General features: G+C 49.0%; 2 protein-coding genes across 4 annotated transcripts in view; one reads left to right on the forward strand and one right to left on the reverse strand.

Annotated features, from left to right (window-relative positions):
- Nucleotides 1-53: 53 nt before the first annotated feature.
- Cib1 (calcium and integrin binding 1) lies at nucleotides 54-3,357 on the forward strand (the record flags this gene model as incomplete). The annotated part of the gene is made up of 6 exons (XM_015492975.1): nucleotides 54-112; nucleotides 1,163-1,271; nucleotides 2,236-2,386; nucleotides 2,523-2,641; nucleotides 2,730-2,818; nucleotides 3,110-3,357. Coding segments are annotated over 6 exons (549 nt in total), but the record flags the coding sequence as incomplete, so codon positions are not given.
- Nucleotides 3,358-4,312: 955 nt separating this feature from the next.
- Sema4b (semaphorin 4B) overlaps nucleotides 4,313-26,324 on the reverse strand; it is a 39,413-nt gene continuing 17,401 nt past the window's right edge. For 2 of the 3 annotated variants that reach the window (XM_048790254.1, XM_048790255.1), the window contains exons 3-15: nucleotides 17,178-17,341; nucleotides 16,959-17,021; nucleotides 15,261-15,359; nucleotides 14,433-14,544; nucleotides 14,019-14,132; nucleotides 13,760-13,911; nucleotides 10,351-10,532; nucleotides 10,061-10,211; nucleotides 8,521-8,731; nucleotides 8,307-8,422; nucleotides 7,866-8,032; nucleotides 6,317-6,420; nucleotides 4,313-6,051 (exon numbers count right to left, since the gene is read on the reverse strand). In XM_048790254.1, coding sequence (XP_048646211.1) covers nucleotides 5,309-6,051; nucleotides 6,317-6,420; nucleotides 7,866-8,032; nucleotides 8,307-8,422; nucleotides 8,521-8,731; nucleotides 10,061-10,211; nucleotides 10,351-10,532; nucleotides 13,760-13,911; nucleotides 14,019-14,132; nucleotides 14,433-14,544; nucleotides 15,261-15,359; nucleotides 16,959-17,021; nucleotides 17,178-17,341 — 2,378 coding nt within the window. In that variant the 3' untranslated portion in view covers nucleotides 4,313-5,308. The remainder of the gene's footprint in view (nucleotides 6,052-6,316; nucleotides 6,421-7,865; nucleotides 8,033-8,306; nucleotides 8,423-8,520; nucleotides 8,732-10,060; nucleotides 10,212-10,350; nucleotides 10,533-13,759; nucleotides 13,912-14,018; nucleotides 14,133-14,432; nucleotides 14,545-15,260; nucleotides 15,360-16,958; nucleotides 17,022-17,177; nucleotides 17,342-26,324) is intronic. The other variant, XM_015493063.2, reaches the window with a different exon arrangement.

Genomic DNA, 26,324 nt, shown 5'->3' on the forward strand with positions numbered 1-26,324 from the left:
CGGTGTCCCGGGGTGGGCGGCCCAGCGGCTGCGGCCTCCGGACGGTCGGCTGACCTCCCTTCTGGTTTGCCTTCCAGGACTTGACGTTCCTGACTAAGCAGGAGATTCTCCTGTGAGTGCTGCCCTGAACCCCACTTCCGACTTGGGATCCTCTAGAGGCGGCTTTGGGGGTCACTGTCTTATAGATGGGCAAACTGATCCCCTGTTGGAGGGTGGGGCAGGGCTTGCCGGAGTTAAGCAGCGGAGATGTTACTGGAAGCGAGGAGTCCAAGCCCAAGGCTGCACCCCTTTCCTGGTACACCCTCTCGTGTCGCGCCTGGGGCCCCATCGTTGCACCGCAGAACCACCTCTCAGGATTCGGGAAAAGTTGGGAGCTGTTTGACCCTGCGCTCCACTGGCTTCTGCACTAGCGAACATCCTGCCCCTGTCCTGCAAGGGTTGCTGTAGCTCTCACGGCTGACTTTGCCCACTAACAAAACCAGAGAAGCCTTGGAGAGCCTGGCGTTTCCTTCCAACTTTACTTGAATAATATAGTAACTGTTAACACTTCTTGAGCATTTACCTAGGCCAGGAACTGTGCTAAGTGATTGCCTGTATCATCTAACTTAGGGAGGTATAGGGCAAGGAAACAGGTACAGAGGGGTTTGGTAACTTGCCTAAGACTACCTTGGGAGGAAGTGGATTTGTTGTGGGTTAGAACCCTTGAATGAGAAGATTCCTGGGCTTCCCTTGGCAAAGATCATTCCATTGGGAAGGAGGTGGGGCTGAGAAGAAAGATAGTTCAAGGAGGTCTGGAGGAGTCCCTGGAGTGAAAGAGAATGAGATTGTGGTTTTGATCTTTTCTTTCTGTTCTTAAGGACCTTTTGGCTCTTTCTCCAGTCTCTCCATCCATCAGTGATCTAGAATCAGTGCCCAGCACAGTGCCAGAGAACACACAATAGGCTCTCAGTAAATACCTATTGCAAGAATGGACTCCCAGCCTGTACTGTCTTGTGACTTATCTCCTTTTGACTGACCATTGCCCAGTGACGCAGAAGTCCTGTTTGTGGCTTAGCTCCTCACCTGATTTATAACGGGTCAGGTGCAAGGCAAGGAATGGGAATGCAAGTACACACAGGGAGATCAATTGCTTGAGAGAGACCAGTTCCCCTCTCTTTGTCAGAGCCCACAGGCGGTTTTGTGAGCTCCTTCCCCAGGAGCAACGAAGTGTGGACGAATCACTGCAGGCACGGGTATCCTTTGAGCTGATTCTCAGCATTCCAGAGCTCAAGGTAAGGCTCCCCACCCCTCTACCCACCTTTACTCTGCTAGACCCCCTAATTCTTCCTGCCACTCAAATAGAGATAATGGTGTCACTGGTCTGTATTCCAGTTTTTTTTCCTGCTTAGCTCTAACTTTCTGAGGGCAAGGATTTATCAAATTCATCCAGCAAGGGCTGGGGTTGTGGCTCAGGGATAGAGTGCACGTCTAGCATGTGCAGGGCACTTGGTTCAATTCTCAGCACCACATAAAAGTAAGTGTTCAACTAAAAAAATATTTAAGAAAAATCACCCAGCAAAATTATCTAGAATGTTGCTATTTATTTATTTATTGGTACTGGAAATTGAACCCAGAGGCACTTTGCCACTGAGCTACATCTCAAGTCTTTTTCTGTTTTTTATAAAGGGTCTCACAAAGTTGCTGAGACTGGCCCTCCCACCTCAGCCTCCCAAATCACTGGGATTATAGGCGGGTACCACTATGCCTGGATTAGAATGGTGCTTCCAGGACATATTCTTGGAAGTTCAGACAAGTTTTGTCCTTTAAGAGGACAAAATCTTATTAAAGTTTGAGAAACCCTATTGCACAGGTTGGTTGTAACTCAGTAGGGCTGCTGTGAAATTTTTTATACAAAGGGACTAACCCAATTCCTGTAACATAATAGTTGTTCAGTTAAATACTTATATTCCAAAATAACCAGTTCATCTTTTTCCCTTCCTCTTCCCACTCTGGTCTCACTTTAAGTTAAACAGACTGCCAGGAAGCCATTCCTGCCCCTTCTCCAGCTGGCTCATTTAGTGCCCCCTGCGCTCCCCTACCAGGGCCTTATATCCTGGCCCCAGAGCTTCTTCCCCATAAATCTGAGCTCCATGGTGCTGGTACTGTGACCCACTCCATCAAGTTTCTGATAGGGTCTAATGAGCATGTGACCTGGGGCTACTTCCCAAAGCATTCACCAAAGGCTCTCTTGCTTAGGCCAATCCCTTCAAGGAACGAATCTGCAGGGTCTTCTCTACATCCCCCACCAGGGATAGCCTAAGCTTTGAGGACTTCCTGGACCTCCTGAGTGTATTTAGTGACACAGCAACCCCAGACATCAAGTCCCACTATGCCTTTCGTATTTTCGGTAAGGACCAGAAAGAACTGGTAGAACACCACCTATTCCAACATGGGCTTCATGGTGGGGCTGTTTGGGAAGTGGGTGGCATTTGTGCATTTTGTGGTGCTCCTCCTGACCATGCCCTCCTATGTCTGCTCTCTAGACTTTGATGATGATGGAACTCTGGACAGAGAAGACCTGAGTCAGCTTGTGAACTGTCTTACGGGAGAGGGCGAGGACACTCGACTCAGTGCTTCAGAGATGAAGCAGCTCATTGATAATGTGAGTGGCCAGATCAGGCCTGATCTAGCTGGGCTTGGGAGCAGGAGGCAAGAGTTGGGGCTCTGGCTTAAAGCTCTCCCTTTCCCAGATCCTGGAAGAGTCAGACATTGATAGGGATGGGACCATCAATCTCTCTGAGTTCCAGCATGTCATCTCCCGTTCACCTGACTTTGCCAGGTATTTGGTGTAGTGGTTGCTCTTCATTCTGGGGACCAGGTCTCAGGTCACTCTTCTTCCAAAGGAGAAGGGACAGACTCACAAGGGACACAAACCATTCCAAAGAAGGTCTTAGGGGGAGGGGCGGCTAGGTTTGGATTCAGTCCCTACCCTCCTCTTCCATCAGAAAACCCCACTTGGGCTGGGGGTGTAGCTCAGTGGCAGAGCATATTCCTAGCATGCATGAGGCTCTGGGTTCCAACCTTAGCACTGGGGAAAAAAAGAAAACCCAACTCACTCTTTTCTGTGCAGTTCCTTTAAGATTGTCCTGTGACAGCAGCCCCAGCATGTGTCCCAGCACCCTGTCCAAGACCTTTCCACTGCTGAGCTGTGGCCAAGGTTACGCCTGCGTTGTCAGGGCTGGCCAAGCAGGCCCAGCCTGGAGCCGGCACCGCGCAGTCTGGTCCCGGGCAGGAGAGGACCCCACCTGCTTTTCCCTGCCATTGTCATCACTCTGTTTCTACTAATCAATAATAAAGGTTTAGAAGTTTTGATCCTAAGTGTGGCACTAGAAACACTGGTATAAGGAAGGACCGAACTTTTAGAAACTTTTGATCATACTAGTAATAAGTCACATCTAAAAATGGGGCCAGCAAGGCATGTGGCACATGCCTCTAATCCCAGAGTCTTGGGAGGCTGAGACAAGAGGATCACAGCCTCAGCAATTTAGCAAGGCTCTGAGCAACTTACTGAGACCCTGCCTCAAAATAAAAAATTAAAAGGGCTGGGAGTGGTAAAGCACCCCTGGGTTCAATCCCCAGTACAGTAAGAAAGAAAGAGATATAGAAAAAGAAAGGTTGGATCAATGAGAAATCAAATCCCTCCCACCCCTGAATGAAGGTATGAGTATAAGGAGATAGCAGTGAGGGGTGGAACTCTCCAGAATTTTGGCTGTGGTGGTAGTTACATGAATTTTGGAATGTGTTAAAATTTGAAGAACTGTATACTAAAAGAAAAGTTAGTTTTACCAAATTATCATTTGTGAAATTAAAAATTGTAAAAGGCTGGGCATGATGGTGCACTCCTATAATCCCAGCAACTCAGGAGGCTGAGAGAGGAGGATTGTGAGTTCAAAGCCAGCCTCAGCAATTTAGCAAGGCCCTAAGCAACTCAGTGAGACCCTGTCTCTAAATAAAATACAAAATAGGGTTAGGGATGTGGCTCAGTGGCCAATCCCTGGTTTCAGTCCCTGGGTTCAATACCTAGCACCCCTGAGTTCAATCTCTGGTACCCCCCAACCCTGCCAAAATTGTAAGGCATTTAAGGAAAGTAGGCCCATCCCTTGATACACTGAACTGATGGACAGAGTGACTCCTGCAAACTAAAATCCCTTAGGTAAGTGCCATATTCCACTCCAGGCTGGCTGTGGTTCACTAACCCTTGGGGAAAAAAAAGCTCAGAACCCCCAGAAACAGACCAACTTCAAAAAGCAAAAGTCCTTTAAGAGAGCCATGATTAAACAATTATTTTTCAAATTTTATTACAAAAAAAAGTAAAGTGCATCTTATTAAAAAAAAAAATTATAAAACCCATGTAAATTCAAGGCCCTGTGCTGGGCAGTGTCAGTATGGGTATCCCTTAGTGTGGAGTCAGGCAGGGTGTGAAGGTCAACTGGGATGGGAAGAAGCTGGGATACAGTCAATTCCACCCTGTGCTTAAGTTCAAAAATGGGGCTGAGATGGTGAAAGGGACACAAGAGTTGTCTCTCTGACTGGGATGAAGGCAGGCAACGGTCTCTTCCTTCCTTGAATTCCAATGGAAATGTGTACATTGTCACAATCTTTCCCAGGCTCATGCTCCTTCTCTCACGTGGCTACAGCCTGACATGGGCAAGAAGGCCCAGGAGCTGGGTCTGAGCCCAGGGCCTAAGGAGGGCTGCAGAGCCAGCCTGGCCCTCTGGTCCCTGAGTGGTGGGGTAATGGCGGCACAGCTGTATCCTCAATCAGGCAATTCAAGGACCCTCAGAGCCCAAGCTGGCCCCTACCTCTGCAGGGAGAAGGGAAGCCTGTGGCAGTAGGATAAGGCAGAAGGTAGAGGATACCAACTGGGCAGGGATTTCCAACTCTGTCTCACACAACCACTTTGAATAAAAGTCCCAAGAGTCTGGGAGACCGTGAAGGTAGGAACCATGTGTCTGTGGCATGGCATGTCCATGTTCTCTCTCTTTCCCATCTGGATTCACATTTTCAGTTGTCTTTTTAAACCAAAGGCTCAGTTTACTTAGGAGCACTGTTCTGCCCAGCTAGGCAGGCCCCACTGGGCCCTGGAGGGCAGCCCTCTTACAGCTTGCCGGGCTGTAAGACTTGGTTGAAGAGCAGCAGGCCAGCTAACTCCAAGGCTCCCAAGGGCAAGGAACCCTGGTTGGGTTCCATGAGAAATGGAGGCCTAGTGACCCCCTTCTGAGCATTCACAGCCTCTGAAGCCAGGGCAGCCTCATCTAGAAGTCAGCCGTCATACCACAGAGTCCCGGATCTCAGAGCCCAGGCGGACCCGGGGCCGAGGGCACACAGGGGACACCTCCACGAAGCTGTCCTGGATGCTGAGTGGTCTCTTCTCTGACTCAGTGAAGACCCGAGGCCCTGGGGAGCTATCTGACAAGGCCTGGTACCCTCGGTGGTCCAGTGGAGTGCTAGGAGGACCTACGCCATTGAGTGGTCGGTTCTCAGGTGGCAGCACCACAGGTCGAGTCTTGGGGTGCACACTGGCACGCTCCCCCTGTTTCAGGAAAACTTTCATGCCATCCCGGTGCCGATAGAGGAAGAATAAAATCAGAAGTACCACAGCGAGCCCGAACAGTGCGCACATCACCAGGAACTCATTCCAGTAGGACTTGTCTGCACCCCAGGTGGACTTGCCACCAGCTGGTGCGCTCACTCGTGACGTGTTGATAACGACAGGCACACTGCCGCCCCGGTCTGTTCGTTCCACCACCCCATTCTCCACCACCTCTGGGCAGTAGCTGGCCACTAACTGCTGGAAGCCTTCCTCCAATGACCAGCACTGGAACACTCCGAGCTCCTGCTGGCTGCCCACCAAGAGCAAGTCCCCCGTGGGCAACACACGGCAGGAGGCAGAGGCATTGACAGTGGCTCCATTGTGCAGCCAGAGCCGTGTGGCCAGGTTGGAGAGGAGTGGGCAGGCCAAGGTGTTCACTGTGTTGGGCTGGAATTGAACTTGTTTACAGGGCTTCTTGGCTGTGGACAGAAGAGGCATCAGGTACTTGGGGGCTGGTGTCCACAGTCGCTCCAGCTTCACACCCTCCTTCCCAGCTATACTCCTGGTGCCAGGATGGGCAACTCTGGGAACTCCTGAGACTGAGTCTCATTTTCTAGGGTCTCACTTGCCAGTTGAAAAGATGAGGATATGAGGAAAGGCATTTACACCTATCAATGTTCAGACAGGTCTTCTAAGCAGCCTTGGTCCCACCCCCCTCCTCCAGCCTCTGAGGGTGTACCTTACCTGGTGGTACAAAAGACCGGGGCCTAGCTGAGGAAGTGTTGCAGAGCTCCTTGGCATTGGCCCCCTCGATGTCCTGGATCCATGGCCTGAGGACCAGAAAAAGTCTGGGATAGCCCCATGAGCCTGTGTTCCCTCACCCCTCAATGCATACCTGAGCCTGGCCAGGGGACCTGGTTCTCAGGGAACACCAAGCCCAAAGCAGAGGGTAAGAGACTTCCCTGAGCTCATTCCCCAACCCTACATGGCTTGAATGAGCACCTTCTATTTACACATCATTGCAGATAAAAGTGACATACTGTTTCCCTTAGTTATAAAAGCAGAATGTGCTCTCAAAAACAGTCTGAAAGGACAGCTGGACCTATATGTAAATATGTCTCAGACTAATCCACATGCATTGATTTACTTCATAAAGAATAATAAAAAGAAAAATAATTCTGCACTCAAAATGGAAAGCTCAACCAAACAAAAAGATAAAAATAAAACAAAAATCTCATGTAATCTGCCATCCATTGATCATGACAGCATGTCCTTCCAGGTGTACGTTCATAAACTCCTATTTTTTTGGTACTAGGGATTGAACCCAGGGGCACTTAACCACTGAGCCACATCCCCAGCCCTTTTTCTTTTTTATTTTGAGGCAGTCTCACTAAGTTGCTGAGGCTGCTTTGGACTTGTGATCCTCCCACCTTAGCCTCCCAAGTTGCTGGGATTACAGGTGTGCACCACTGCACCCAGCCTATTTGGTTTTTTGAAATAAAAACTGTCACCAGGGTTGGGGTTGTGGCTCAAGTGGTAGAGTGCTTGCTTAGCACACATAAGGCACTGAGTTCGATCCTCAGCACCACATAAAAATAAAAATATTGTGTCCACCTAAAACTAAAAAAATATTTAAAAAAAAAACTGTCACCAGATATATGCTTGAGAAGAGAGAATGCTATAAATGGGGAATCTGATACTCCCATGCCTTAAGTGTGTAATAAACTTGTATATTCTTTTTCCTGGGCCCAAACAAAAAGAACACTACAAATAGGACAGATTCCATGGTTATTTAACATTTATATTGTTTATTTACTACATATGTAAAAACATCTGGAAGAATAGTAAATCAGAATCCTACTCAGATTCTCTTTAGGTGGTAGGATTAGGGGTAGTTTTTATTTTGTTTGTGTTTATCCCTGTTTTCTACAGGAACATTTTATAATCCAAATGTTATTCTGAACCACTCTTTACTGGTTTAATAGACTGTTTTGTAGCCCTTACTGTTCCTAAAATGTATTCACATGCCAATCCATATTCTCCTGCAAGGTTTTTCATAGCTGTGACATTGCACACTCTACCAAATTGTGTCACTCCTTTTCAGGCAGGTAAGGTAAACACACTATCTGAACTACAAAACAGCTGAGAGGAAGCAGGGAGCTCAGGATAATTAAGCAGAATTAAGACAGTGCAAATGAGACCAGGTGATGATCCTAGAGAGACCTGAGGAAGAGCTCTAAGGCTGGATACACAGGCAGGGGTGGGAGAGTGGGAGGCCCCAAGGAGCTCTTACCTGAAGTCCAGCTCAGGATTGTAGAGGCTGATATGTCTGCAGTTGGAGCCACTCCAAGCGCAGTAGGGGTCTCGGGCAAGGAGGCAGTCCCCACAGCTCCGGTATAGGCTACAGTTGGCCACGGGCACCTGGACTACACCCGAGTGGGAGGCAGCATACAGAAGCCCCTGCACAGCCAGACACTGGGGATCAGAGGTAGGCATGGACAGCCAGGGCCGCCACCCATGACTACACTTGGTTCACATGCCCACTAGCGCTCCACCCAAGAGGCCTTTATCAGAAAGTGGCACCCTCCACTTTCTGATCACCTGTGCCATGAGCCTGGATTTCATAACTTTTCATTCGCTGGTGTAGGGGAGGAAAAACTGGGTGGGGACTACCTGGTAATTATGGAGGGCCACTCCCAAGCACGCTGCCTAGACTCCTCCCATGCCCACTCACTCTGTGGCTATCCAGGAGCAGGTTCTGCACAGGCTGTCCTGACGAGAAGATCTGGAGCTCCTCGATGATGTGCACCCTTGAGCCCACATCTACTGCCTTGTGCAGCCATCCATCACCTGGAGAATGGACAGCACTCAGGCCCTGGGTACAGTCCGCCACCCATGACCCGCCAGCCACACCCCTTACCCTGAGCCTGTGGGCTGCAGGCACTCACCAGTGCCTAAGAAGAGGACATCGTAGGTGCGGTGCAGGCCGGGGACCCGGTGCACAGCCACACGCTGGTAGCGGGCTTGTGGCTGCAGCAGCATCAGGCGACTGCGGACCTGCCCGTCCATCAGAAAGTGGTCCTTGAGGAAGTTGAGCACACGGTCTGGAAGCTGCAAGGACGAGCTGATTCTCCGTTCCCGGGCACTATTGGTGATACACTGAAGGAGAAGGTGGCAGCATGAGCCAGCAACACTGCAGGGCAGCAGGCAGGATGGGGGCCCAGTGGACAGGAGTGCCTTCTGCCCCTGCCCCAGAAGCCATGGCACATTGCCTGGCCTTCTGCAGAGTGCCAGTCAGAAGGCCCAAGGGAAAGCCCAAGGTGTGGACTCACCAAGGGCTGACTTGAGTTTCCTTGCTGGGGCCTCCTTACTCCATTCACACACTGGCCTCAAGAACCATGCCTACTCTCCCTATACTTCTATCATCTTTCCCACTAGAGTGCTCAGGAAGCCCTGGCTGGGCAGTATCCTGGCAGCAATGGCTACAGTCAGTTCCTGCACCTTCCAGAGCTGCCCGATTCTCTCTTCCTGAGGGTTTCTCTATGTAAGTCACTCTCAACCAGTAATTGAGGCAGCAGTTGGTGATAACAACTCCAAATGGACTGTTCTGAGCTGAGATGGGCTCCACACCACCTCGCAGGCCCCACTGAGCCTAAGCTGCAGTCACCCACAGCAGTAAGGGCTCACTGATACACCATTATGGCTTTCTTCTCCCACCTTCACCTGCCTGTTCCCTCAGGCTACTTCCTGGAGTCACCTCCCAAATAAGCTAATGGCACTCATAGCCTTGTTTCAAGGTCTGCTTTTGGGGGAGCCCATTAGGCTAGAATGAAAATACAAAGGTCTATTGCCTTAAAGCCTGTTCATCTGGTCACTTATTAAATAAAGAGCTTGCAATTGAGTAGGAGAGAGGACCAAGTGAAGGGATGATTACAATAGTAAGTAGTAATGGGGACATACTTGCCCAGCCTGAGATAGGACAGGACCAAAGGCATATCAACACACATATTTATATCTTATTTAGTGAGTCAAGCAGGCCTGGGCTGTGTCCCCAGTGTTTTGTTTTTTAATTTATTTTACATGTGGTGCATGAGAATTGAACCAGTGCCCCACACATACTGTCAAACACTCTACTGCTAAGCCATGACCCAAGCCCGTTACCACAGGCAGGTGAAGGTAGGAGAAGAAAGCCATAATGGTGTATCAGTGAGCCCTTACTGCTGTGGGTGACTGCAGCTTAGGCTCAGTGGGGCCTGCGAGGTGGTGTGGAGCTCATCTCAGAACAGTTCATTTGGAGTTGTTATCACCACTGCTGCCTCACGTACTGATTGAGAGTGACCTACATAGAGAAACCCTCAGTTTTAAAGATGAGAAATCAGATTCCGAGAAACTATATGATTTGTTTGAGGCTGGACAGCCTTGGTCCCAGAATGACATGGGGATCCACATCTTCCCAATACCGGCCCCGAGTGCAAAGCCAGTACCCACCGCTCCAGGCCGGGGCGTGGGCACTGGGTGGGTCACAGTGTACCACTGCTGGGTTTCTCGATTCACCTCCTTGTAGAGGCCATTGAAGGCCTTCTGCACATCGTCCATGGTGAAGACACAGAGGGCAGAGCCTTCTGTGGCCCCCCTGTTCCTGCAAAGCAAACAGCCAGATTAACCCAGGAACTTCAGGGGCTCAGGATGAGGCCCATAGGGCCCAAAGATTGGCTCCTGGGTCCCAGTCCCAGCCACCCTTCACCTTCCTATCCCCCGCTAGTTCCTGGGAGCCCTACCACTGGGAAGTAAAGACCCCATAGAAAAGAGTGTCACGCCAGTCCTGGGGGCTGGGGCTCAGCGTGAAGACGTCCTGCAGCACATTGAATGGGAAGCCGTCATCAGGCCGGGAGCATAGCAGCTGTGCTTTAAGGAAGGATGTCCAGCGCTGCTGCAGCACCCGCTCACCACCCTCATCGCCCTGGAAGAGAAGGAGGCACAGGCTAGCTGAGGCAGGAGCAGGGCAGTCAGGAGACAGGGTGCCTCCTCACTGCCCCTTCCTAGTGGAATGAAGAACAAATGAAAGCTGGGACAAAGTTCCATCTACAATTGAGAAAACTTGGAGTTGAGGATGTGGGGGGAAAAGGTACACTCATACACTGCTGGTGGGACTGCAAATTGGTGCAACTGTGGGAGGCCAACCTTACGGGTGACTGAGTTACACTCCCCAGCTGGGTGCTGAGGTGCTCAGTCACAGAAATGGGTGTGTCTTGCTACAGCCCCATGGGTGAAGCTATGCTCACCTGTTCCTTTGTAATATAACCCCTTGCCCTATTTAGGATAGAATCTTCCATGGAAATGCCTTGTGTGTGTCCCCTCCTCTTACTGTACCCTTGGGTGTGGCCTACCCAGGTGTCAGTCAACCTGCTGACAGTGGACATCATGAAGATAGACTCAGCCCCCTGAAACCTGACCCCTTGCCTCATTTGAATAGCTTCTCCTCAATAAAAGGGGTCAGCGCATGCTCTCGCTCTCTCTCTCTTTCTGTGGACCCTTAAGGTCAGAGGAGCCGTCACAGCGACCCCAAAGAAAAAGGTATTTGTGTCTCTTGTGTGGTTATTTCGTGCAGCCCAGTTAGCCCAGTTTAACTAGAGTGACCCCTGAGCCTTTTAGTCACGAGAACAGAAACCAGGCATGCAACCACTCTGGAAAGCAGTATGGAGATTCCTTAGAAAACTTGAAATGGAATTACCATTTGACCCAGCTATCCCACTCCTCAGTAGGACTTAAAATCAGCATACTATAGTGTCACAGCCCATCAATGTTTATAGCAGCTAAATAGCTAAACTATGGAACCAACCTAGATGCCCTCAATAGATGAATGGATAAAGAAACTATGGTACATATACACAATAAAATATTACTCAACCTCAAAGAAGAATGAAATTATAGTATTTGCAGGTAAATGGATGGAGTTGGAGTATATCTTGCTAAGCAAAATAAGCCAATCCTAAAAACTAAAGGCCAAATATTTTCTCTGATATGTGGATACTAATCCATAATGGTGCTGGGGGTAAGGGAAGAATGGAGGAACTTTGGATTGGGCAGAGGAGAGGAAAGGAAGGGTAAGGGGTATGTGGGTGGGAAGGATGGTGGAATGAGATGGTAATTATTACCCTATGTGCATGTATTATTGTACGAATGGTGTGACTCTGCATCATGTACAACCAGAGAAACAAAATGTTGTGCTCCATTTGTGTACAATGAGTCGAAATGCATTGTGTTGTCATGCATAACAAATTGGAACAAATAAAATAAAATGGGCAAACAAACAAACAAAAAGAAAATATGGAGGCAGTGTGCATATGCCATCATGAGAGTACATTCCTTACTGTGGGCTACAAAAGACAAGGACCAACAGGAGCCCATATAAACAGGGAAAGGGCTGGGGATGTAGCTGGTGGAAGAGTGCTTGCCCAGTATACAAGCATTACCAGCCATTTTGCTACATGCATGTAGCCTGAGCAGGAGGCTGAAACAGGAGGATCACCTGAGCCCAGGAGTTCTCAGCCAACCTGAGAAACACAATGAGACTCAGTCTCAAATCAATCAATCAAATAGGGAAAGGTGTCCATGACAGAATTCTGGATAGACAGGGAAAACAAAGCAAGGGTGCATAATTTATGTTTGTAAATAAGTTAATAATGTAAATTCACATATAATTTTAAAAGCCCAGCAATGAACATTCTGAAGTGTTAACAGTGGCCCCTTCTTGTGGGGGTTGGGGGTTAAAATACTAACAGCTTCCGTTTGGTCAGTGGCTCCCACACTCCTAAGAACTTTCCGTGAATGAATTTAATCCACACTCCGAGGTTAGTGTTGTTTTTATTCCCATTCAACAGATGAGGAATCTGTTAACCCAGAATGTGAGGATTTATACAAGAGCCTGAAGAGCAGGGTTTGAACCCACCAGTCTGATTTCAGAGTCTGGCTCTTAATCTTTTTTTTTTTTTTGATACTAGGGATTAAACCCAGGGGTACTCTACCACTATGCTATATTTCTAGCCCTTTTAGTTTTTAATTTTTTAAATATTTATTTTTTAGTTGTAGTTGGACACAATACCTTTATTTTATTTATTTTTATGTAGTGCTGGGATCAACCCAGGGCCTCGCAAGTGCTAGGAGAGCGCTCTACCGCTGAGTCACAACCCCAGCTCCAATTTTAAGCCCTTTTAATATTTTATTTTGAGGCAGGGTCTTGCTAAGTTTCTGAGGCTGGCCTTGAACTTGCAATCCTCCTGTCTCAGCCTCCCAAGTTGCTGGGATTACCAACACGTGTCACTGTGCCCAGCTATGCTCTTAATCTTTAAATTAAGATTAAATTAAAAATCAAGATTTTTTTTTTCTCTTTGGTACTAGGAATTGAGACCAGGGTCTCTTTACCAATGAGCTACATCACCTTTTTTAACTTTGACACACGGTCTTATTAAGTCACCAAAGCTGGCCTCAAACTTGAGTCTTCCTGCCTGAGCCTCCTGAATCACTGTGATTACATTATAGGCCTGTGCCACTGTACCTGGCAAGATTAAAGACCTTAATTTTTATATTGTAAGTGATTTTCCTGTGTACTTTTTCTACATTTTCACATTTTTCAAGTAAGCAAAACCAATAAGAAATCTTTTAATTTAAAGGAGAGACGGGGGGGCGCTGGGGATGTGGCTCAAGTGGTAGCGCGGTCGCCTGGCATGCGTGCGGCCCAGGTTCGATCCCCAGCACCACGTACAAATAAAGATGTTGCGTCCGCCGAAAACTAAAAAATAAATATTAAAAAAATAATAATAGGGGCTGGGGATGTGGCTCAAGTGGTAGCGCGCTCGCCTGTCATGCGTGCGGCCCGGGTTCGATCCTCAGCACCACATACAAACAAAGATGTTGTGTCCGCCGATAACTAAAAATAAACAAATATTTAAAAAAAAAAAATAATAATAATAATAAAAAAATAAAGGAGAGACGGGTTGGGGATGTAGCTCAGTGGTAGATCACCAGCCTAGCATTCATGAGACACGGGGTTCCATCTCAGTTCCACATAAAAAACAAAAACAAAAGACGGAAAGACAGACAGTTGGCTAAGCTGCTGCTCCCGGGAAGACAAGAAGGACCACAGATGTGGGTTATCCTGCAGCCAAGGCGCCATCCCAACCTACTCACCTTGCAGATGCGGGCAACACGGGACACGATGGTGTTCTCAAAGAACTCAAACTCCTGCCCAGTCTCACTGAAGAAGAAGTAGATCTTATCATCATCACCTTGAAAGCTGTCCTGGCTCTCTGGAATGTAGGCTGAAGCCACGAATGCAGGGTCTGTGGGGGCCAGCACAGAGTCAGCCCAGGAACTCTGGAGACAGGCCCAGCTGGGGGAGAATGCCCCCTCAGAACCGATGACTGGAGGAGTGGCAGGATAACTTCACCTTGTAGCCAGTTGAGGGAGCTCTCGGTCTTGGTGGGGCGGAGGCTTTGGCTCCGGGAAATGGCCGGGTCGTTACCCTGGAAGCTGCTGACTGTTCCAGTGTAGAGCTCACCCTCTGCCAAAAAAACATTCCCATGGGAATGGCTCCCTGGGCACGGCTCCTTCTCCCAGCTCAGGGCCCTGAGTGACCCCAGCACCATCCATCTGCCTGCAGTGGGCAGAGAGGGAAGCAGGAACTTGGAAAAACTAAACCCAAGGGCAGCCCATGGTCACTCTGTGTCCCTGGGAATCAGCACGGCACAGACCTATAGCTCAGGCCTGGGACCTGCCCTGCCCATAGCCAACTCTCCAGCCCTGTGCATCTGCCTGCCTCCACATGAAGGCTTCATGAGCCCATTCTGACTCCAATACTCACCAACCACCAGGGCAGTGGACTTGAAATTGGGGTCAAAGGGACAACGGCCCTTGCCATCTTCCTGGAGGACATTTCCCATCTCATCCCGTGCCAGAGTGAAGTTTTCCACATTCTGTAGGGGGCAGATAGGTGGATTCTGGAGCATGCCCAGGAATGAAGAATATGCTCAGCGGAAAAGGAGAAAAGGCAGAGAGACAGGGCGACTGCAGACAGGTGAGCAGGAGAGAGGGTTCAGGTGTCAGGGAGGCCATCCTTCTCACTCTGGCACCTGCCCTGTCTGTGAGATGATGTAGGGGGAAACTATCAGTCCCACTTAGCAGAGAGATAAGGCCTAGAAAGTGATTTAAGCTAGGAAGAGATAGCAACATGATGCAAACCCAGGTATTTCTGATTCTAAAGCTGGGGCTTCAATCCATGACCTCAAATGTCAGCCTCGGCTAGTGAGTAGGACAGGAATGAAATGGTGTGGGGGTGGGGGGAGGAGGGGTGCATAACAAGATGACTCAAGAGGTTCAAGTAAAAGCAAGGGAGAGAAGCTGGAGAAAACGAAAGGGCAGCCAGTCAGGGATGAACAGGATCTTTGTCCAAGGGTGATGGCATGCACCCTCTTCCCCCTGCAGGAGACTCTGGCTATCGGGGCTGGGCTAGGTGCCAGGGTGATGGGGCTCAGGGCTCTCAGAGTCCACTGCTACTTAGAAGCCCCGCCCCGCCTCGGCCCTATTCTTTACTAAGGGTGTGTGTTAAGAAACAGCTCCCTGGAGCTGGAGGAGAGGCAGCTCCTCCTGTGGGGCTGGCATGGGGTACCCCAGGGCTGAGGAGGGTACTCACAATGTAGGTGCACAGAGGGCTGAAGGCTGCTGTGCCACAGGTGAACAGGTGGCTGCTATTGAGTGGCAGGAGGATCTTGATGTAATTTTGACAGTCACGCTAGAGGGGAAGAGGAGGAGGAGAATGTCAGGTCCAGCCCAGCCTCCAAGGGGCACCAAGGATCCCTCCTCCACAGATCCAAGGCCAGGCCAGGGGTTAGGGTTAGGATCTGGAGGTGGGCACTCAAGTTTTGGTACAAATGAGAATCCAGGAGCTTCCAGGAGTCAGGCAGACAGAAGATCACAGCATGTGTGTGCACCACAGGGACATTGGGATTTACCTAGTTTTGTCTAGCAAAGGTTCTGTCTGTCTGGTAAATGAAGGGTACCCTGATGCGGGGGAATCTCAAACTATTTGCTGTCTGCCCCTCTATAGGCTCAGTGAAAACCAAAAGCTCTCCCAACCAACCCTGTGGGAAAGTCACAGCCCAGAGCAGGACACTCTCAGTCCGGAACCCAGGTGCATGTCACTCCATGAGATATCTACTAGACATCTCCAACCCCGCTCATCATTCCCAAAACTTGCTCCACCCTTATTAACTGCAATGCAATCTTTTCAGTGGCTGAAGGCCTAGCCTTGGACTCTCAAACCCCACAACTTTCCAAAAGGAAATCCTGGTAGCTCCAGCTTCAAAATACATCTGGAATCCATCATTTTTACTCCTTTTATCAATATCGCCCTAGAAAGAGCCACCCTCATCTCTTGCTCTTCACTGTGGCCCACCACCTCTGTCCTGTGCATGGAGGCTCCTTTACCCCGGAGCTCAGAGTCGCCCAACACCAGGGGAGACCATGTCACTTCTCTGCTTAGCTCTCCATTTGTTCCCCAAATGTTTCTCTGAGTGAAATCCAAAATCCTGTTTCTTTCCCACATATCTTACGGTCAATTCCCTTAATTTTCCTGACCACCTTCTCAATTCTTCACTCTTTCTTTCGAGAAGGGATAACTGAGGATTGAACCTAGGGGTGCTTTACAACTGAGCTACATCCCCAGGCTTTTTATTTTTTGAGACAAGATGTTGCTAAATTGCTGAGGCTGGACTCAAACTTGCAATCCTTCTGCCTCAGCCTCCTGAGACACTAGGATTACTGGCTTTCACCACCACACAAGGCTTGAACCTTTACCTTGCCCCCCAAGTCTGGTGCTCTTTTGCCTTTGCCTTGGCTGCACCTGCTGTGTTCAGGATGAGGAGCCTCTGGGAACAGCGTGGAGTCCTTCAGAAAACCCTGGGTTGGGCCAGACCCTACTAATGGTTTGACCAAAACCAAACCAGAATTTGTCTGACTAGCTGCCATCAGGGACCACGTGCAGAAGGATACAGCTCCCACCCCACCTATGTTGGATGCTGATGGCACTTATTATGTGCCAGGTGCTACCAGCTCGTTAGATCCTCACAGTAAGCCCAGTGAGATAGGTATCATTACTACCATTTTACAGGTGTATGCATTATAGCTTGGCCAGGTGTATCTACTTGTCCAAGGTCATAGAGATAATAAGTACAGGGCTGAGATTCAAACCCAGGTGCTGCCATCTCAGAAGTCTATGCCCTTTCTGACATACCTGGATATGTCTGCTCCCCTCTGTAGTCTCTGCCCTGGACCCAGATCCATTACCCTCCAAACCTCCTTCAGCCCAAGTCATCCCCAGGTCCTGACTTACCTTTGGGTCCTTGCCCTTGAAGCTGCACTGTTGCTTCCTCTCTGCATCTGCACTCCACAGCAGCTGGGGAATGAGAGGGGAAGGAAAGTGTACAAGAGTTGTGGAGGATTCACTGAGCCAATTTCTTCTCCCGTCTGCATCATCCTCAAACCCAGAAGGTCAAGCTTCTTGTCGTTCTCTCTCTGCCCAGCCTAACCAGTCCTGGACAACATCTCTCACCTCCTGATATTTCCCGCCTGGCCAGAAACTGAGGCTGGTGTTGAGTGCAAAGAGGGCCTCCCGGGCACCAACGTACAGAGTCTTGCCATCTGTGCTCAGCAGAAGAGCTGTGTAGTTAGAGATGTTTTCACCTTCAAATTTGAGGATCGGCCGATCTTTGGAGCCTGGGGAGAAGATTGACATTACCTAGGGACCACCTTTCATTCCATGACAAACCTCTTACACCAACCTCTTGAATGGGCCAGTTTAATTGAAGGCACTGGGTGGCAAGGGGTTGGGAGAAGGAGGGACAGGTTTAAAAATTATATAAGAAACAAACAAACAAAAAATTATATAACAGGCTGGATGCAGTGGTGCACACCTATAATCCCAGGGACTTGGGAGGCTAAGGCAGAAGGATTTCAAGTTCAAGGCCAGCCTAAGTACCCAGATCCTGTCTCAAAAAAAAAAGAAAGAAAAAGAAAAAGCTGGGAATGTAGCTCAGTGGTAGAATACCCTTGGGTTCCCATTCCCAGTACCAAAAAATAAAAAAGTAAGGTACCCTTGATATAAATTTTAAGTATCATTCATTATTGCAGAATATGAAGTAATAATACTAATTACCTACCACAAAGTGAAAATCAAGGTTGTAGAGTAGTACATATGGTCAGATTCTTTTATTTTGTGGGAAAAATACAAACAAACAAACAAAAAATCTAGGGGCTGTGGTTGTGGCTCATGGTAGAGTACTTGCCTAGCACGTATGAGGCGCTGGGTTCAATCCTCAGCACCACACAAAATAAATAAATAAAATAAAACTAAAAAACTAAAAAAAAAAAAATCAACTAAAAAAAATCCAGAAGGATGTTAAAAAATGCTGAAAAAGCAGAATTTCTAGTAGGATTGCAGGTCATTTTTTTTTTCTTTTCACTTAACACTTTTGGATTCTACAATAAGTTATACTTGTATACTGTGAAAGATACAAATTAGAGAGAAAGAAGAAAAACGAAGTAAACGCACCCACTGATTCGCCAGGGTACTATTTATGCTAGGAGTACCTAATAGGTTTGGAGAGTAATTATTTGAAAAATACTTTTGTTCTAAGCAGCTGATGAGAACAGAAAAACAATAAAATGCAGCCTCCTCCCCCCAGCAACCTCAAGCAAGTCCTAACTGACCAGTGGATTATGACCACACAAATAAACAGTCTCATGAAGCTGAGGGAGCAAAAAGGCCATGCCAACAGAGCAGTTATGAAAATGACTTCATGTGTGTTTGTATGTGAGTTTCTTTTACATACCCTCAGACTGGCTCCACAACAGGCAAGAAACACAAAAGAAAAGAAAGTAGTGAAATATAAACATGAAAATCAAGGGCAGTGGGGGGAAATATCTGAAGACTTAAACAAGAAAGAAAGAAAGAAAAGAGTCACATAAGCAGGTCATGAGGTCTCCACACAGCTACTAGAAATGGATTGCACATTTAATGTAGAGCCTCCTCCTGGTGGCCAAAGAGAAAAGGGAAATGAAGTTACTTCTTAAGAGGAAGAGTGCACATGAGCCTTTTCTGGAAAACTCAGTTTTTCGGTCCCTGGAAGTTAATGCTCAGGGAGCTCTCAGGTGGGTCTTCCCAGTATACGTGCCCAGACATGACATGGATAGCATCTTGACAGAATGCTATCTTGACAGGATGACAGCAGGTCCAAGCCCAATCCTGGTGAGAGGAAGTGGTGACACAAGAAGACTAGTCGGAGGAGTTTATAGGGAACGTGTGTGGGCTCTGCAGCTGGAAGTCTTATCACACTCTGGAACCAGAGCTAGAATTCATGGGGAATTCTTCAGTCCTGCCTAAAGACTAGAGCCCAAACTTTCTACTGAAACCACAGAGGGCAGCTGTAGTCTGAAGAGGATCTCTCTCTCTCTCTCTCTTTTTTGGTATGAGGATTGAACCCAGGGGTGCTCTACCACTAAGCTACATCCCTGTCAGGAACTGCCACATAAGAGTGAGCTCAGACCCTTAGCCTTGAGCGACATTAAGTGTGGGACTGGCTTCCGCTCACAGCGAGCTCGCGGCGTGAGAGCAGGTGGACCTCACCTTTGCTAGGCAGGGGAATGAAGCTCTGGAAGTGGATGTCACCCAATGAGACTGGGCTACACCCTGCTGAAGCCCAATCCCTTGCCTCATTTGGGTAGAGTGCCTTCCCCTCAAGAAATAGGGCTTTAGGCGTGCTCTCTCTCGCTCTCTCTTTTGTCTGCCTCTCTTGCTTTCCTTGTGGGAGCTGGGGCAAAGAACCCCAAGAAAAAGGTATTTTCTCTGTTTCTGTGTGATTATTCAATGCCAACCCAATTCACCTGGAGTGACCCTGACTGATATAGTAGTGTGGCAGCACATCCCCAGCCTTTTTACTTTTTGAGACAGGGTCTCACTAAGTTGTTGAGGCTGACCTCAAATTTGTGATTCCCCTGCCTCAGCTTCTCAAGTCGCTGGGATTACAGGCGTGTGCCAACATGCTCAGCTTGAAGAGAACCTCTCTTTAAATGAGTAGGAGGCTATATTTCAACCACGAAGTCCAGAATCACATCAGACTCTAGGACTTCTGCCTTAGAGTCCCAGTTCCTCACCATTTCTACCCACTGGAAAGTCCCCAGCACTACCCCCCCAACTTCTCCTAGATCAGAAATTTCCCCAACATATTGGGATCCAATCACATTGCTTGTATTTTATGCCACGAGCCAATGAGCACGTTGGAACAAGCAATCTCATCTTGTGCTTTGCCCCTGGAAGAACCACCACCCTAGGAGACCCTTCCCTGCTGTGCCAAACACATTGCAGATGCTAACTCTGCATCCCCACAACTGTATGGGGCAGCCAGGTACAATTGTCATCACCAGTTTATGAATGAGATCATCAACCTTCAAAGAGCTTTAAGCCAAAGGAAGCCAGAGCAGGAGGCTGGCCCATGAGGCTTCCTTCCTGAATCCATGGTCCACAAAATATGGGAAAATCCCAGGCCTACCCCTAGAAATTCTGATGCTGCTGATCTAGGATAGGGCCTGAAAATGGCCATTTTACCAGACCATGGGTGATTCTGAGAAGCATCAAGTGGGCCCTTCTGTATGGCAGGGTAGACGTCAACTCACAAAGTTATAGTTTCTTCATACTATTCATATTCATATTCATAGGGATAATGAAAAAAGAAACTCACAAGATTCTCGTGAAGAATCAGTGAGATCAAGGCAAGTAGCTACATCTTTCACATCCCTCCACAACACTTTCTGAAAGCAAGGATGGCCTCCAATTTGCCAATGCTTATCTGCCTGCACTGGAGGGGCATTTCCACCTGGGCGGATCCTGTAATTCTGAGCAGGAGGCCACCCTTGGAACATGTCCAAACACAGAAATGCCAAGAGTTGGAGATAAGCTGAAGTCCCAGGTGGCAGCTCACCCCTTTCAGGCCTGGGAGGAGGGTGGCAAGCTGCCCAGGGTCTTGCAGATAGAGCACAGCCAGGCTGGAGGGGAAGCCTGGTCATCAGTAGGTCCCTTGTCCTCCAAACAATCCAGCTGCTCCTGAACCCCCACATCTCTTCCAGTCATCTTGGGAATACACTTTTCAAAATGCAAAGGGACAGAAAGTGGAATGTACCTTGAGGTAGGTAAGGGTCCCTTGGCTCCAAACATTTCCATTGGGGATTGCTTTCCAAGCTTGCCCACATCCCTCTGCCTGAGCCTCAGAATTAAACCCATAGTGTATGGATGACCTTGGCCCCTGACACTGTGGGCTTGGCCAGGGCTGGTTGGTGGATCTGTCTTCCCCACTGGAAATCTCAACAAGACAGAGATTGAGAGTACAAACTGGAGTCAGAGACCTGGATTCACACCCAGCCTCTAGCACTAACTAGCTGTGTGCCATCAGGACAAGCCATTTAACTTCTTACAGCCTCACTTTCCTTATCTGTAAAATGGGGACAATCATAGCACTCTGCCTCATAGGGTTGTTATGAGAAGAAATGAGATTATGTAGGTAAATAATAATATACATAATAACCCACATTTACTGAGAGCTTTACTCAAAACAACTTTGCACACGTTACTCTGTGCTGGCATGGTGTCTGGCACACGATCAACTCTCAAGTGGCTCAAAAACAAAATTCAAAAGCCCTGCAGGAAAATCCAACCAGGCGAGAGTGGCCAGAGGGGCAGGGCCACTGGAGGAGTGGGGCCTCCCTCACCTATGTGGTTAAAGCACTTAGTCTCGATGATTCTAACTAGGCCTGAATTTGGTCACTCAAGGGTCTCATGGCCAAAACAGCTCAGAAATGGAAATGTGTATGGGTTGCAGGAATGTGCTGTGTACTGAGCTGGGGTCTGTGCCTGACTGTGTGAGTGGTATTAATGTCTAAGCTCGCAGGTGCCAGGGGTCACCTCCAGTGTAGATGTGACTACAGATGCCTGTGTGGGGCTCTGCCTCTGTCTGTGTCTATGTGCACCGAACCGCAGGGCCTGCCCATGCTTGTGTGCTCACTCCTGGGTGCTCTTTATGCAGAGGTGACTGGGCAGGTGTTTCTGCATCTTGCTCCCCGCAAGGACTGGTAAATCTTGGGTCCGTTTTAACTTTTATGTTGTTCTCTGTTGTGGCTCCAGTGCTAACGAACACGTCTCACCTTGTCTACTGGGCTGCGTGTGCTGCTCAGACATTCTCCAAATCCATCTACCCAGTAGGCTGTCCACTATAAAGAAAGCTGGGCCTGTCCGAGGCTGTGGCTGGTTTTCCCAGGCAGGATGAAAGCCCACCTTCTGCCCTGGGCTGGCCAAAACCATGGCTTCTCCAAGACCAGTGCAAGCTAGGCAGAATATCCTCCCAGAAGGCAGGATGGAGACTGGCCTGGAGCTGCCCCAGCACCAACCTTCCTAAAGAGGGAGTGCTGCGTTAGGCACTTCAGGGTCACCTGTGGGCTCCACTCCGCACCCCAGAGGTGTGGGTTTTCAGCAGGAAGTGATGTGGGAACAACTCAGACCCCAGCCCCTTCTAGAGTCTCTCCCCTTCCCTGTGACTCAGCCGGAAGCTTGGTGCTCTCTGAGTTAAGACGGGAAAAGAGCTCAGTACCATCCCCACCCTGGGCAGTCCCCACCCCTGGCCTGCCAGTGAGTTGTAGCAGTGCCATGACTCAGAGCTCCACCCCACCTTTCTCTCCTCCATGGCTCCTGGCATCGCAGCAAGATGCTGACCTAGCCCTAACATCCTGTCCTCCACAGGCCCCAGCAGGATGAGGCCAGAAAACACCTCCAGTGGAGGAGGCAACTAGAGGCTCCTCTGGCCCCAGAGAGAGGGGAATGAGCCAGGACAAGTCCCTGGACAGCCCTGAGAGGATGTGTCCCAGGGGCACCATGCCAAGTCACCAGAACCTTGAGCCTATATGTAACAGTAGGGGCACCACCCCTGAGACAGGCATGCTGACTGGACTACAGTCAGTATAAACTAGGGTATGGCAGGTTGACCTGGATGTACTTCCTGCACACCACCCAGTGTGGGGCAGGAAGCAGCCAGCAGCCACCTCTTCCCCAGGCTACATGAGTGTGGAACAGCAGACCAACCTCTGATGTCACCACGCCAGAGCACAGTCCACGATCAGGGTCATTCCCATTGTGTGTGTGTGTGGGGGGGGGGGATTACAGGAGAACTGTAGCAGAAGTTCCCCCCCCCCCCTGTGGGCTAAAATAGTCAAAAGATTTGTGTTCTAGAGTGGGCACACTCTTGACAGCCTGCCTCCCACTGCCATGACCCCCAGTGAATTGTCCAAGAGCTTCTGTCAGAATCCCCAGGCTGCAGAGCCTGTACACAATTACTCAAGCTGCCACCTCCAATTTAGGGCCCTGACCTCCACCTGCGGGTCCAGGGCCCACCTGGGACCATGGTCAGCTCCTCTGCCTTCTGCTCAGGGGCAGGCCATTTCAACACCCCCATGTGCTGAGGGCTCTGCCTTAGGGTCCACCTTCCTCCTCAACTGCTTCTATTTTTTCTGAGGATACTGGGGCCCTCGGCATAGTCAACATCAATCCCAGCCCCAATCTCCTTAGAGACTTGAACTTTCAGAAATCAGTTTTTTTCTTTAAGTCCATTCTTTAAGTTTATAACTCTCCCCATCCCTTAGGCAAACTCCAAAGAAGATAGCAGCCCATGCTGTCTTCATTCCTCACCTCCCACTTACTCCAAGAGGGAATTAGACCTCAAGCAGCTCCACATTCAGTGGGTCAGCACTCCAAGGGCCCAGGGATTGCCTGTGGACTATCATCCACCTGTCCTGCAGGTATGCCAGGTGTGTATGCGCCAACAGTCTCAAAGATTATTTCCAATCTCTCTCCACTCCTTCTGGGCCTCCATCCCTCAAAAAGCTGTCATATTCTAGCACCTTATGTAGATTAAGGGCCATAATCCTCCCAAGGTGGTTGTCAGGTAGGATTTGTCATCTCCATTCTTCAGATGAGAATCACCAAGTAGAAAAGTGGTGGGGCTGGGATTTGAACCTGGGCTGCCTGGCTTTGGAGTATGTGTTACTAATCTACCCCAGAGCCTCTCAAGGCTCTAATCTCCAATGTTCTTGTTCTCTGGGATTTTCTCTTGACCCTGCTCTTCTCGCTCTGGGAAAGCCCCTGAGTCACGCATGCATACCAATCACTTCAATAATGTGGATGCTAATGACCCCCAAATCTGTTCACACAAGGAAACCCTCAATGGGCATCGCCACTACCACCTATGGGCTTGGAATCTGGTGTCTCTGGATGGCCCCACTGCCCTGTGCTCCTCCTTCTTCTCTCTTACCCACACACATCTAATCTATCATCAAGTCCTGCTAATTTATCCTCCTTAGTATTTTCCAGATCCATTCCTCTCACTATGTCCACTGCCCAGCCCAGGGCCAGTCACCATCTGCTCACATGGGTCACTACAGCAGCCTCCCAAGGGCCTCCCTATGCTGCAACAAGAAGGTTCTCTGGGGGGCTGGGGATGTGGCTCAAGCAGTAGCGCGCTTGTCTGGCATGCGTGCGGCCTGGGTTCGATCCTCAGCACCACATACCAACAAAGATGTTTTGTCTGCCGATAACTAAAAAAATAAATAAATATTAAAAAAAAAAAGAAGGTTCTCTGGGAACTGTCACTGTCCTGATTAAAACCTCCAATGGTGCCCCATCATCCAAGCTTTAACCCACCACCTCCCTCCCCTGTTTCAATTAAGTGACACAGAACTGCAACTCAAGGGCCCGTTTCTCATCTCTTATCTCTGCTCAGGTGGTCCCCTCTGCCCAAAAGGTCCTTCATTCCTTTGACTAACTTACATTCATCCTTTGAGACCCAGCTTGGTTTTACCTCCTCCAGGAGACCTTCCTGAATCTCCAGCTGGGCTGAGGCCCTTCTTTGTGTGCCCATCATTTTCTGTCCACACTTCTCACAGTGCAATGGTGACCTTGTCTAATGATTATGATAAGCTTTCTGTACTTTTCTGTACCTGTCTTTTCCATCAAGCCAATAGTACCGCATTTTGGTCATGTTTGTATTCCGTATTTGTATGTGGTTATGTGAGTACTACGGAGTTTTACCATAAATGTTTGTTGACTGGATAAATGAGTGACAGAGTCGTCCAATTTGGGGTGCTCTGGCCCTGGGAGGGTCCCAGATTCAAAGGCAGCATGGAGGTCCTGAACTTCACAAGACTCACAAGAGTGTGTTTGAGAAGCAATTTCTTCCACCCTGTCCCCTTCTTGGAGCACTGCACACTCAGCCCTGCAATCCCAGGGTCCACGGATAGAAGCTAAAGGGCTGAGGGAGACAGGACACAAGCCACAAGGACCAGAAAGGGCACTGAGTGCCGGGTACAGTGGTGCACGCCTATACTTCCACTGGCTTGGGAGGCTGAGGCAGGCAGATCACGAGTTCAAAGCCAGCCTCAGCAATAGTAAGGTGCTATGCAACTCAGTGAGACCCTGTCTAAATAAAATACAAATAGGGCTGAGGATGTGGCTCAGTGGTTGAGTGCCCGAGTTCAATCCCCAGTACCAAAAGAAGGGGCACTGAGTAGGAGGTCACAAGAGCCACATGTGAATCCTGACTTCATCACTGACCAGTTGTACAACCCTGAACAAATCACCTGACTCTTGAGAGGCCTTAAGGGATTGCAATGAAAGGCAACAACCCGGCCCATGTGGCACACCAGGCTCTGCAAAGATCAGGGGTCACCAGCAATCAGGACTTCTGCTGCTCCTCTGACTGCCTTCCTTCCTCCCAACCTTGCTCTACGCCTCTCTCATGTGTCATATGGGTAACATGCTTTCCCTGGGCAACATGCAGCACGCTGGTCACCTCCACCTCTGATGCTTGCTCACTCCAGCAGGGAAGGAAGAGGGGTGCAGCCACCCGGAGACAGGAGTGCCCTCTGAAGCAGTGGCAGCTCCACTGTCCTGGATGCTTACTGCCAAATGGAAAGGGGGTGCAGCCTTGCCAGGTCATCTAAAAAGTTGGAAATGAGGATTTTTATATAAAATTTCCTTAGTTTTGAATATCAACCACTAGTTAAAATTTTACCGTTACCTGGGGGCCAAACCAAATATATCTTCAGGTTGGCTCTTGCTTACTACCCCAGAATTTGCAAACCTCTAAGACATCTGTCCCCTGTCTCCCGTGCGCTGCAATCCTGGTGAGGTCAGCTGGGCTCTGCCACATTTCCAAATAGGGCTATGTCCTCAGGTGCCTCAGCTGGCTTCCTTGTCCTATCCAAGAGTGGCCTCAATAGATTTCTTTACAGATGGAATCACATAACTTATCAATTACCCAAAAGGTGAGCTGGGGTCATTTTGCTGCTCTTGTCCAACTCACAGGTGAAGCAAGAAGCAGTTGTTCTCATGAGGAAATGTGGTTCCTGAGTCAGAGGACTGTGGTCCAGTCTTGGTCCCTTATCTTTCTAGCTGCACAACCCTGACAATATGAGTTGGAATCTTTAAGCTTGACTTTCTCTTTTGCACAAGATAAAACAACACACCTCCACACCTGGCTCAGTGGGCACTCCACAACGGCGGTTTTCCTTCCTTTTCCAGAGGAAGGGCCTCTTCTGAAGGATGTACAACAAGAGGCCAAAAATGGGAAGGGAAATTGGTTAATTTGGACCCTCTTGAAGAGTA

This window comes from Marmota marmota, unplaced genomic scaffold (assembly GCF_001458135.2).
Source record: "Marmota marmota marmota unplaced genomic scaffold, marMar, whole genome shotgun sequence".
NCBI classification, from domain to species: Eukaryota; Metazoa; Chordata; class Mammalia; order Rodentia; family Sciuridae; genus Marmota; species Marmota marmota.